Below are 13,407 nucleotides of genomic sequence, written 5' to 3'. Positions count from 1 at the left end.
TAGCCATCTTGACCTTATTTTCAATAGGTGCTTGCCAGTCCTTGTAAGATTCTGACATAAAAATGTCACCAGTCTCAATGGATAAACTTTTAGGTTGTCTCCCAAATTTCACAAATGAATGATGGATTTTCATTTGCTGCATATTGTAATAGAAACATGACGGCTCCCACACGTTCACTGCCCGCCATGTGCCAAGCGCTGTGCTTTTGGCTAGAGACACACGGCCTGTTTCACCCCATAGCCCTCAAGAGAGGATGGTCAGCCCTGCTTGACCGTGGAAGGCTCAGAGAGGTTCGGTGACTTGTCAGAGGCCTGGAGCTTCTAGGTTACAAGAACAGGAATTTGAATCCTTCCACCTTTCTGACTGCATAACCCAAACTTCCCACCGTACTCAGCAGCCTGCCTCTCCCCCTCTCACTTTTAATGTGCCTTTTCCCCTTTATTTCTTCTCTCAATTTATCATCTTCTTAGAAACTAAGAAACCATCTCTGAGACTAGAACTTACCCCTGGAGTGAGACTTTAAAAGCTATCTTGCAAGTGGCGTTTTTAAAGCAGCTTTGGCTCAAACCTCTGCTCTGACTGTCCTGGGTTATATCCTGTCCAGGTTCTGGATGCTTCCAGGTCTGAGAACTGCAGGGCGGGTGGGAATGGGGTGGGGGTCATAGTTCATTTCCATACACCTGTCTTTCTGCAGCTCACACAAGAAAAGAAGTGGATTTGAGTACAATCATTTTAACAAGACAGAAAGTCTGGCACTGTGCTAAAAATACTCAGTAGGCTTCATTTTTTTAAGTCTCAAAGTTTGGGAGTAAGAGAATGGGATGCATTCTAAAAAAATTGGTCGAAGAATTAGTACATTTATAGTGCACTTCACTGCAGTAGCAGTTGCTAGTTAATTATCAAAATTATGTTCCTGGCTACCATTTTAAGTAACAAACAAATCATTTAAATAATCCTATTCCCTGTTTTCTAGGTCAAATAATATCTTCCCCAAAATTCTCCAGCTAGTTCCTTCTTTCCGCTGATGCTTTTTGTGACCACTTCCAGGGTTAATCTTAATGTTGTTTCACATTCAAACTGAGTCCCTGTCATTGTGTTATTTTAAAATCTCTTTCTTTTATCTTTGTTTGTTTGTTTGGTCGGGGAGTGGGAGAGGGAACTGGGTGGCTTTAGTTTTTTACCAGCACTGAAGTTGAAAGCAGGACATACAGGGAGTCTGGAAGTTCTGTCTCTGGCTTCTTTTGTACCACTGGGGGCTCCAGGGAGTGCGGGTTGCTAACTGGGACCGTGGGATTTCAGGTGTCACCACCTGGCACAGCTGCACTAGTTTTTGGTGGCCCAGATGTCAGCCCTGTCAGTCTCTGGAGCCAGACCAAGTGGAAGTCAGGCACTGCTTCTGAGCCTGTTACATAACTCTATGCCTAGCTTTTCTCATCTGTAAAATGGAGGTACATCACCGCGCCTCGAGGCCGTGGAGCATCAGTCTCCAGAGTTCGATGCCTGGGTTTGAATCCCAGCTCTGCCACCTTGTAGCCCTGGGATCCTGGAAAGATACAAGTGACTGAGAAGTGGCTCCTTGGCCTTGAGGAACTTCCATTCAAGTACTATGATACATGTTTTGGAATAAGATTTAGACAAAGTGTTATGCAGCTCCAAGGATAAATCAGGGAAGGCTTCCTGGAGGAGCTAGCGTTTGAATTGGACCTTGAGAAACAGATAGGCTGTGACAAGTGGAAATAGAGAGGGGAATTGAACAACATGGTCAAGGCCATAGAGGTGAGAAAGCTCAGAGCAGACAAGAAATCATTTGTTCTCATTGAACCACTGTGTTCACAAGATGGCCTGGAAGAAGGTAAGATTAATGAGGAAAATCAGACACAGGTAGCAGAAGGCTTCATTTGATCGTCAGACTGGGGGTTTGGCCTTATTTTTTTTTTTTCTCAGTGGGCAGTGGGGAGAGGTAGAAGGTTTTGTGCAAGGGAGTGATGTGTTCAGAGTCTTGCGGCAGTAACACACCTATTTGGGTGTGCAAGGAGAGGGCTGAGATTGGAGGTGACTCTAGAAGTGTGAGCCACCTGTGACACATACCACTTGTCCTCTTGGACAACGGTCAGGTTGGTGACCAGCACGTGGGCCCCTGCATGAAATTAAAAGACCATTCTGTTGTCATAGTTCCAACCTGTCTTCACTTCTCTTGCAGGAAAATAGTGGCCGAGTATGAGAAGACCATCGCTCAGATGATAGGTGAGTGGCCCCACTGGCGGGGCTGAGGTTTCCAGATTCGGGGAGGGCTTTGACGGTAGCAGCTCAGAGTGTGTTCCTCTCAAGCTCCTCTTGGATCATGAAGCCTTTCAGGGAGGGACCAGAGCATCCCAGAACATGACTTTGGCTCAGGGCAATGAGTCTGGGGACCTCCTGGAAACACCTGCTAGGAGGTCCGTTAGCATGAATTATTCATGCCTATGGGAAGCCATGGCCATCACCTTGATGGCCACCATTTGACCCAGCCAGGATTGCCCACCTCCGGGGGAAAGAGATTTGGGTTGATTCGTAGGATATTTGGGGGCTTTTTTGCTCATGGGAGAGAGTAAGGATCGAATCTCTAAAGCCTAGTTTAGTTTAGACACAAGTGAAAAAATACCCCTTCAGCCCTCCCTTACGCAGGGTCTAGGGACAAGGATCATAGAACATGTGACAGTCCAGCTGCCCGCCCCCTGTTAACCGATCACAACACTCTTTCTCGCTGAGGTTGGACACTGCCTCACAACCCATCTTCATACAGCATCCCGGCAACCAGTACTTCAGGTTACTCTGGCCTACAATAAAAGAAGGCCTCAAGTTACAAGTGATACACGCTTGGGTCTTTAAAAAAAATAAAAATAATGAGAAAAGACCTCACGGAAGTTCCAAGCGCAAGTGTTTTCACTAATGATCACTATTCAAAAATAACGTTACGACTCTGGGTAGGGGCTGTGTGTGAAATTTTTATCTGTCTATACATGCATTTGCTTAGGTCCATGATACCAGGTTTTTTAAAAAAATCTTTTATTCTTAAGGACACGTGGAGTAAAAACCCAGCTCACTGTGGACCGCAGTTTCTATGTCCAAGCCTGATGCTATGTTAGCAGTTCTCGTCATCGGAAGCGTGTGGCTATGAGTCTCACCACATCTCTAGCTTTTGTCCCAAGATAAATATGACAACATCCTTGGGGACAGTGGAGATGCTGACAGTTCAGTGCTTTCCATTCAAAAAAGCTTTCATTTTGGTTTATGATAATAAAGGCTGCTTCTCCCAGATTCAGGGGAAGCCGGTCGGGTGTTTCTGAGGAAAAGCCTCGCGGTGTGTTCTTTCTATCAGATGAAGACTCTTTGTTCCATTGGTGTAAGAGTTTATGCGTACATATGGGTGAGATGAAAAACAAAACTCTTGGAACTGAAACTGCTGGTGAAAGTCATCAGGATGAAGGATTCATATCCTCCAATACAGATAGTTTGACAGGCTGAGCGCAACCTTTCAACCTCCTGCAGTCTTGGGACGTGAAAGCGTCACTCAGACCCATGTGGCTCGTTTGGAAACATCCTTCTGTGTCTCAGAGTCATGCATTTTTATCTTTACTCTTGGTGGTGACGTTTAGACCAGTGTTGAAAAGGATGTGCGCCTTTGCCCCCGACAGCAGGCTGCCCAGAACCTCCGTATTTCATTGCTCAGCTGGCAGTTTTGACAGAAGCAGACGTTCCCTCTTGAAAATAGAATCAGACTCTCTAGCTGACCTAAGTGGCCTGTCCTCCTGGTGACAGAAAGATCATTCGACTGCGATGCAGGAGACAGGAGTTAGAATAATATTTTCAGTTCTAGACAATCTGAGGGGTACGTGGAACCCTGACCCCAGGGATTATGGCCACATCCCCCCCCTTTCCCTGCCCCCCCCCCCACTAAGAGACCTGGCACGTTTGGCCTGAGGGTCCCTCTTTTCAGGAACTGTGAAATCACCCCCTTTGAGCAGTTTCCTGTTTGGGGGTGTTTGGGCACTCTCCGGGTGGCTCTGAGACACCCCAGCATCTCTGGCAGGAAGCAGCACTGTCACTCGAAGTGGTGCCCAACTGTGGGTCTGTTCTTTGCCCCCCTCCCCATGACTCACTGTCTTCTTCGTCACCCGCTTTGCCAGAGCTGTCTCATTCAAGAGGTGGCATGTCTGTGGGTGTCATCCATCAATCACTATTGCAAGTCACCGGTTAGGGCCACCATCGATTTCACGGTCCTTGTGTCTGGGGCTCCCTGGAGCTGTGGGTGGGATTCCTTCTTTCTGGACAAGAAACACACCCATGTGTCTCATCTGGACTCCGCATTTTCCTTCTCATTTCCACTCACCTGCCCAGCATTCCTCATGGAAGGGGAAACTCAGACCCAGAGAGCATGGCAGTTCAGGGTCCAGAGTGAGTGTAATCGCATTTTAAAGTGAAAACCAGTTTCCACCCCACCTCCCCCATCCCTCCTGGCTCCAGCCTGGCTCTCTTGACTTCCGCGTACCCCTCACAGATGCTCTGTGTCCCTGCGACATCTGTCCTGCATCCTTGTGCATTCCCGTCGCATGTTACAGAAGAGCATATGTTTCCTTCAGTTCAAATATCAGCTATTTAGAATTCAGAACAAAAAGGGATTTCTGTGCTTTCTGCATTCCAGGTTGCTGCGATTGATTTTTTTTTTTTTTTCTGCTTTCCTAACAACTGCCCTGATTATCTGTTTTGCTTCCATTTTCTGTTGCTTCTTGCCCTTTGCTTGCAAAACAAACAGGCAAGCCTGGTAAGTAAATGCTTTTTTCACCTAATTTGACACCCGCCCATCGCAACCCTTATTTGTTTATTTGTTCTTCTATTTCTGTTACTTTTGCTTTTGTGTGTTGGCTGCGTTCCCCACATGGTTCAGTAAGTGTTTTGCCTGAAAAAGCCAGAAAATCTCCAGGGGCGTTGTTTTATTGTTGGCATCTCGAGTGTCTTGGGTTTGGGGCTGATTTCCTCGGTTTGGAGAACCTACCAGCATTTGTAATTTACAAAAAGATGTGTGAAGCATTCTCACCGCCTAAGTCTCCCGGGGTCTGGGAGATTCTGTTTTTACAAGGGTTATGGGGGGAGGAAAGGAAGCCTGAGGCAGCCTGAGTCTCAGATCCAGGAAATCAGATGGACTCCGTTTGATAAATGGCCCCTTTCCCGAGCCAAGTGAAATGTATACATGGCCCCAAACCAGCCCAGAACGCGCATTGTACAGCTTGCTGAGAACTAAGGAAGCGGCTAAAATTCAAAGAGTGAAAACAAGCATTTGGTTACTGGTGAAACTTTGAAACGCCCTTTCTTTTAGGAGTCTAGATGTAGGAAGCAGATTGCTGGCAGTTCTGTTCTTGCTATGTGTTAAAAAGCTCCCCCTTCGTGGGTCACTGTGACTTGACATCATACCAGTTCAGGGAAGGCAGTGGTGCTGCTGATAATGGGTCCCTGATACTGGGTTCTTACTCTGTGTGAAGGGCTTTATATTTAATCTTCCCCAAAATGCCATGGTGCCCTATTTCAGGTGAGGAGGCTGACACTCACAGAGCCTCAAAGCTCTGCCCAAGGTCACACAGCTGGGAAGTACCCAACCCAGGACTGGAACCTGGGCTGTCAGACTCTGGCCCCCGGGTCCTCACCTCCGCTCTGGGTGCGGGAGCTCTGAGAGGCAGGTTTGGAGGACGACGAGCATCTTCTGGGCCTGTGGTCCTCCATGCGTGGTCCCTGGACCAGCTGCCTCAGCGTCACTGGAGAGCTTGTCACAGATGCAGATCCTCAGCCCCGACCCCAGACAGACTGAATCAGACCTCACGGGGTGAGCACAGCCATCTGTGTTTAGACAAGCCCCCCGCCAGTCGGGATCTGCATTCATGTGAGAGAAGCCCTCATTTTGGAAAGAGGCCCTGGGACCGCAAGTGAGGACTTTTGAGCCAGTTCATGTCCGGGCTGGAGATGTTTATGTCAGGCTGTGGCCCCCGTTCTGTGCTCTCCCCTCCACTCAAGAATGTGCCTGACATCGGGATACAGGAGGAGGCCAACCTATCAGGAATCTAGAGGAAAAGAGCCCAAAGCAACATCTTCCCCACTTTTAAGGGAGCTACGTCCTTCCAGGTCCATTTTTAGGAGGCCCACGTGGAGATGGGGTTTTGGGCACAGCCCTGGGTATGGGTGGGCCTGGCTCTGCTGCTTCCTCAGTGCACAAGGGACTTGGCCTGTCCTGGGAAGGGAGATTAGGAATCCGCCTCTGGGCTTTGCCAATTCATTCGTTGCATGGCATGTGAGGTGTCCTGTGAGTCAGGCACGGTCCTGAGCCCGGGATGGAGCAGGGGACAAGAAAGAGACTCAGGGCTCTGCCCTCGTGGAGTGTGTGTTCTCTACACACACATCTGATGTAATGATACGGAGTGGCCACTGCTGGGGAGGGAAATGAAGTACTGGAGAGGAGGCATTTCCCACACGGGCTCAGACAAGGCGCCCCTGAGTGAGGGGGGAGCCGGGGAGGCGTCAGGGCTGCGGGGGCCACTGTGGCCGGAGCAAGGAGGGCAGGGAGTGAGCATGTGGGGCAGGAGTTTGGATTTTATTCAAATGCAGAGGGAGGCCCCAGTGAGGGCAGTGGGAGGGGGTTGGCTCCAAGCAGGATGGGTGACTATTTTGGACTTCTGGACGCTCATCCTGGCTGCTGGGTGCTGGCTTAGGAGCATCGAATGAAGAGAAGAGTCAGCCCGGCTCCTGACAAGTGAGGAGCCCAGGGTGCACCGCAGCCGCTGCTCTCACCACGGCTCTGCCGCCGTTCATAGCTGCCCTCCGTCTTCCAGTGCACGCAGCCCCTCCCAGGTGACCGAGGGGTTGAGGAAGGACAGGAGCTCCGAGCTGGGGTTTCTCTCTCCACACTCTCTGCTGTCAGCAAAGTTCCAGACAGATCAGAACAAGTGGTTCCTTGCCCACCCAGACCAATGATAGGTTAGTGTGCAGAGCGTATGGAGCGCTGTGCGGGCGAGGGGCTTTTCTGTGGAGTGGTCCCAGAAGCCTTTCCCATCAAAATGAGGTGGTTTTCAAGGTACCCAGAGCATATCAGCTTGCAGTGGCCCGGAGAGGGGGGTCAGGGACAGAGCAGTCCCTTTCGCCAGAGTCAGCCACGCTGAACTAGGCCAGAATTTAATTCTTTTGTATGTAACTGAGACACTCAAGATAGCTGCATTTTCCTGGGACTTAAGACATCTGCTGTATCAAAGGAAATGTCCTTTTTTTGTGTGGAGCAGAATTTCAGGGCGACGCTTCTGTGGGTTTTGGGCTCGTGGGATGTTCTAAGGATGAAGAAACCTTTTTCCTTTTCAGTGACCATGTCTTTAGCTTGATAGCACTCAGGAAGGCCAGTCCCTCACAACTCAATGTACAGCACCCTTCAGTCTTGCCCAACACAAAATTCAGTAGTGATGTTTTCTTTCTTACCTTACGGATGGGTCTGTGTGCTGTCAACAACCATATAGAACCACCAGTGCCTCCAGTGTAGATGTTTAAGGGGCTGCACTGATCAAGTTGAAGAAGAATGGCTAATTTCCATCCCATCTAGTACTGGGATGCTAAGGCTGTGGGTTTTGTTCCTTTAGAGGCAGAGACTTGGAGGGCGGGGCTCGGGGGAGTGGGTCTGTCCCAACAAGAACCCAAGGTCTGAGATGGCCCACTGGTCAGGCTGGGTTGCATCTGAGGCCTTGGCTGGCCCTTGAGACTGGGTCCGGATCCCATGGGCCCCATCTATTTGTCCCTTGTGTCTCCTGCCAGAGGATGAACAGAGGGAGAAGTCAGTCTCCCACCAAACGGTCCAGCAGCTGGTCCTGGAGAAGGAACAAGCCCTGGCCGACCTGAACTCAGTGGAGAAATCTCTGGCTGATCTCTTCAGGAGATACGAGAAGATGAAGGAGGTCCTGGAGGGCTTCCGCAAGGTGTGTTCGTGTTTGGGGGCAGAGCGGGAGGGACGCATGTGGTGGGGGGAGGTGGAGCAGATTGGGAGAGATTGTGGTGCGTTCTGGAAGGCCATCCTCGCAGGCTGGGGGGTCGGACTTGGCTATCCGGGGTTATGCCCACATCCACGAGTTCTTGGGATTCCCAACACTCCTCAGCATTTCTTCTGTGGGCACGACCCCTGTGCTCTGTCATACCAGAATGAAGAGGTGCTGAAGAAGTGTGCACAGGAGTACCTGTCCCGGGTAAAGAAGGAGGAGCAGAGGTACCAGGCGCTGAAGGTGCATGCGGAGGAGAAGCTGGACAGGTAATGTCACCTGGGGCTGGGTCTGCTCCCAAGGGCCCCTCAGCAGCCCCGGCTGAGGCAGGCTGGGAGCTCCTTGGCACCCCTGCATCGGCTTGGGCAGGGCGGGTAATCCATGTGCGTTTTTCAATGTAAGTGTTCACTCTGGCTGAGCATCCGTTGTGATCAGTGAGGGATGCATGTCGTAATTTCCCGGGTACCCGCTTGGAGCATCTCAGCATCATGGGGTGGGGAGGATGGGGGTTGGCGATGGGGGTTCTCATGGCTCCCATGCTCAGGCTCCCATTGGAGGGAGCTGGAGCCAGACAGTTGGTTGCCCTTGCCTAGAGCTGGGAGGAGGAAGGCGAGAGGCATCTACGGGAAGTGTGATCCTTTCTGAACCCCATTCCCCCCAACCCGTTCCTGCAGGGCCAATGCCGAGATCGCCCAGGTCCGGGGCAAGGCCCAGCAGGAGCAGGCTGCCTACCAGGCCAGCCTGCGGAAGGAGCAGCTGCGCGTGGATGCTCTGGAAAGGACCCTGGAACAGAAGGTAACAGGCCGAGGCGGCTGCCTCCAGGCGGGTGGTGCTGGCCAGGTGCTCGGACACATAGAGGCTGGGCTTCCCCCCGCCGACAGCAGCTCTGGGCAGCCCGCACATCAGGGCACACCCCGGACAATTTCATGCTTCCCTCGCTCTCCCTCTGAAAGATCCAGGTTAATGCCAGCACTGAGACTGGCCTCCTTTCTGCCTTCCCCGGAATTGCTGCCTGCTTGGGTGTTTATTGCCGTTTTTCATTCCTTTTCAACATTCATTCATCAAACATTTACTCAGTGTGCCAAGCATAGTACTTTTAACTCCTGCCTCCAGCAATCTTACTGGTGAGTGGATGGCGATCTCTTCTCTCCCCCACCGCCCCCCAGGCAGAGACAAGCGGCTGGTGCAGCATGTGGGCAGCATCAGGGTCAGAAGGGCCCCCAGATGTCCTCTTTTGTCCATGGCTCAGGGATCCTTCAGAGGCCCCCCAGCTTATCCCCAGGTTTCCTGATTTCCAATCAAGTGCTTGGACCACCTTACACACCATCCCCCAGTGTGTCCAAAAGAGAAGCCCCTTCCACCCAGGAGTGCTGAGTCTGGTCTGAGTGAGTGTGCGCCAGGCAGGCCTCCTCCCTGGCTGTGTTTCCACACGTGCAGCCCCATTCTGCTTGGTTTACTGAGTGTTAGGATTCCCCAGGGTGGTCATCAGAGAGCCCAGTGACCGAGGGCATGCATTGGTGTCTTGATGGGCGGGCATTGGTGGGGGTACTTTATATGCAGGTGGCATCAGGAGTCCATTGTGTCTCCTCAATGCCCTTTGCTCCTCTAGAAGCCCCCAACCAGGTCGCAGCACGGGGTTCCCAGGGGGAATCAGGGCCAAGCAGTACTAACCTCTGCAGTGGGTAGGGCCACCTCTCATGTCACTACATGGTGTCAGGGAAGGAGCCCAGGACCCAGGAGACTCAGGTCCCCACCCCTCCCTGCCATCCATCCTGGCCCTTGGCAGCCCTCACACTTCACCTCGGTTTCTAGGTTTGTAATGTTGCAGGACTAAACCGGAAGATCTCAAAGGTTCCCTTTGCTCTGAGAATTACATGCCTCCAGTAGTCAAATGAATTTCCCTGAGGTCCACGTCTGATCACAACTTGGCCTCCACTGGGCACCCTGTCCCACAGTCTGTTCCTGGTTATCCAGAATGCAAACAACTAGAAAACTCATGCTATCAGATCATTATTTTCACTCATTGCCGTTTCCCCTTGGGATGAGAAGGACAAGTGGCCGCCAGAAAGTTTAATATTAGAATTGTATTTTTAAAAAACAGAAAAGAACGAGAAAGAGAGAGCGCAAAAGGGCAACGCCAGACATGTTCAACCACCTCTGTTTTCCAGGCTCTGATCGTGGTTCTGAGCAGTAACCACGGGGACAGGCGGGATGGTCAGAACCCTCACATGCAAGCGTTTGCTCACTCAACCTATATTTATCGGGCATGCATGCTGTTTTAGTGTTGAGTGGGTGTTTGCTTTTCATCTTTGAATGTTGGTAATCCATGGATGGCATATTTGGTGACTCTTGAGAAATGGACTATTCCTTTAAATTAAAGACCTCGTTCCGCAGCCATTTGGGGTAGGAAAGCAGTTGAGTAGCAAATATTCTAGGTGAGAAATGTAGCATTCATTTGAGATGGTTCCTTCCTATTTCCATCAGGATATGATGGTGTTTACATGCCTCACGACATCACTAGAACAACAGAGCTAAAACCGGAGCCAAGATAGATGATTTCAAGGCACCTGGCCTGTTCAGACTATTAGTTGCAAAATGAAGGTGATGCTCGGTTTTCAGGCAAAGTAAAAGGCTAGGAAGAAATCGAGTTGGATTGCAGTTTTAGATAACAGAAAAAATACAAATGTATCTGCAAACATAATTTCGTCTTAAACAAAAACTCAGGAGGAATGGGTTAGTCACATGAGTTCTTCCCCACAGAACTTTGATATGCAGGAGACGGTCTCTGTTTGCAAGAGATTCGGAAGCAGGATCTACCAGGGTAGCTCTTAGGTGAAGGTGTTGTGCATTCCGCCCAGTCGGGACTGGATAAAGTGAGCTGGGACTTTTGCCCAGTGAGCTGAGCTCCGTGATGGGGCAGTTTCCTGGGCGGTGGGCTGATGGTGCCAGGATCGAGCTTGGAGAACCTCCAGGAATCCATAGCTCTGAGTCATCAGTCAGTGCACCTTATGTCTATTAAGTAAAATAGCCAGGCCAACCTGAATTTGTGTCCCAGGTTTGCCACATCTGGACCAACCAGTGACTTTAAGTACAAGGCTTAGCCTCTCTGAGCCTCAGTTTTCTTACTGAAAAGTGGGCGGATAATGATGGCTTCTATTAAGGGATGGGGAAGAACTGAGTGAGACCGCACAGCCTGGGCTGGGTTTCGCATGGTGACCAGTACATGGTAAGCGTTCCAGTAAGATGAAAAATCACCATTAGCGGCTTCAGCCGCGGCAGTAGTGGCGGTAATAGTAATTTCAGGGTTAGTGGTTGCTGCTGCACCCCGTGCAGAGCCCCAGCTTCCAACAGGCATTTCAGTGCCTCTGAGAGCTGTGACCTCTAGATGGGAGGCAGGCGGAGGTTGGGTTCCAGGAGGGGCTCTCTCCCGGCGTGTCTGGTGGCAGGGCTACAGCAAGGACCGAACTTCTCCTCCACTAGGGAGGCCCGACTCTTCCCAAGTGCTGGCTCCTGGATGAGTGGCACCTGGAGCCCCGCCCGCAAGCAGGGCTCTTGGCTCCAGGCTGGCATGTGTCCAGGGAGGCTCCAGGGTTTCCTGGGAAGTGCAGCCTCTGAGAACGGCTTGTGGTGAAGACTCACCTTCCACGGGGACCTTGAGGAGCAGCTGGCTGCAGAGCGCTCCCGGGATCCCGGAAAGCCCCAGCCCTCTTGGAGAGGGCCCTTCCAGTTGGCTGTTGAGCCAGATCAGCGCCAGGCACGGCGTGCAGCCCCTCTGAGAGCACAGCCACTGCTGTCGAGGTGGGGGCGTCGCCCTGTCGGATCCCCGCCCCTGGAGAACGGACAGTGCTGTCAGATCACTGGTGCGGAACGAACACGTGGTTGGTTCTTGATGGGGCTTCAGAGCGCGGGCACGGTGTCCCTGAGGAACACCTGAAGCCGTCTTGTGTCTGCCCCTGCCTGCCTCCGCGGCCCGCTGTATCCACAGCACCGCCTCGCTTGGCAGCCTCTGAATAATCCTAGGGATCCATTCAAGTAGGACTGCTTAACCCCTCTGATGGCATTCACCAAAAAAGCCACCAATGAGCTCACCCCAGACCATCCTTTCCTGCCACATCCTTGGAGGCAAATAGAAGAGAACCAATAGTAGTTAAGTCTTCACTGTGTGTTGGTCACTGTGCTGGGGAACTTTACACTTCCTACCTCATTCTATTCTCAGTGAGAGAGATGTTATCATTCACACTTTTGAGATAAAGAAATCGAGGCACAGAGAGGTTGCATAACTTGTCCAAGGTCACACAGCTAGAGCTGGGATGTATGGATTGTTTGGCTCCAAGTCATTTCTCTCGATGCTCTAGATAACTTCAGGGAGACCAAGTGGCCCAGAGGACCTGATGCCCCCTAAAAAAACCCAATGACCATACTGATTGGCTTGATTTCAAACAACCAGGAGGTTTCAGCAACTTGTTTTTTGTTCTTCACTTACAGAATAAAGAGATAGAAGAACTCACCAAGATTTGTGACGAACTGATTGCCAAAATGGGGAAAAGCTAACTTTGAACCAAATGTTTGGACTTGACCGTTGCGTGCAATATGGCCGTCAGCACACTGCTGTCCCTCCGGTTGTGTGGGCAGGTTCTGTTTTCACTTTTTCGTATGCACTACTGTATTTCCTTTCTAAATAAAGTTGATTTGATTGTATGCAGTACTAAGAAGACTATCAGAATTTCTTGCTATTGGTTTGCATTTTCCTAGTATAATTCATAGCAAGTTGACCTCAGAGTTCCTGTATCAGGGAGATTGTCTGGTTCTCTAACAAAAGAAATCGCTGACCTTGGCCTTGCCCTTTGTACATGACTTTCCAGGGTGAGCGGCTTTTGGATTTAATATGATCATGTACAGCTTGCAAAGGGACTCTTGCCTTAAGGAGTGTAAACTTGATCTGCATTTGCTGATTTGTTTAAAAAAAAAAAAGAAAAATGCATGTTTCAAATAAAATTCTCTATTGTAAATAAATTTTTTTCTTTGGATCTTGGCAACAAGTGTGGCTGTGATTTATTTTCTGGGAAGGGTTGAGTCTTTCTTGCCTTTGTTAAATCATATCAGATTTGGCCTTTCAGTCCTCTCTCTCTGGGCTCATTTTTTTTGTTGTTCACAGATTTAAATAACATTTCCTTCGTTATCATGGCTGTGTTTGTAAGATGAAGCAATGGAGAAATATTGACTTGCTACTTAAATAATTAAGTGAGTGTATTGAGTTAGCTTAGGTTTTGTTTTTACAAATTCTCTTTGACTTCAGGGGGCAAAAATCTATTTCCCTTATTGGCTCAAGGAAGTAGCAGGCTGTCTTCCTGTTCACTGCTGTAGTCTGTG

The 13,407-nt window shown here is 50.2% G+C and overlaps 1 protein-coding gene across 1 annotated transcript in view; it reads left to right on the top strand.

The window, feature by feature from the left end:
• The window catches only part of TACC2 (transforming acidic coiled-coil containing protein 2), a 196,482-nt gene extending 183,409 nt beyond the window's left edge, over positions 1 to 13,073 (top strand). Inside the window, 5 exon segments of the mRNA XM_032490739.1 lie at positions 2,202 to 2,245; positions 7,820 to 7,980; positions 8,200 to 8,306; positions 8,712 to 8,832; positions 12,523 to 13,073. Of these exon segments, the coding sequence (XP_032346630.1) occupies positions 2,202 to 2,245; positions 7,820 to 7,980; positions 8,200 to 8,306; positions 8,712 to 8,832; positions 12,523 to 12,588 (499 nt within the window). The 3' untranslated portion in view covers positions 12,589 to 13,073.
• The last annotated feature ends 334 nt before the right edge of the window (positions 13,074 to 13,407 follow it).

Source organism: Camelus ferus, chromosome 11, assembly GCF_009834535.1.
Source record: "Camelus ferus isolate YT-003-E chromosome 11, BCGSAC_Cfer_1.0, whole genome shotgun sequence".
In the NCBI taxonomy this organism is placed as follows: domain Eukaryota; kingdom Metazoa; phylum Chordata; class Mammalia; order Artiodactyla; family Camelidae; genus Camelus; species Camelus ferus.
Note: the sequence above shows the minus strand (reverse complement) of the source record. Positions and strands in the feature narration are given on the sequence as shown.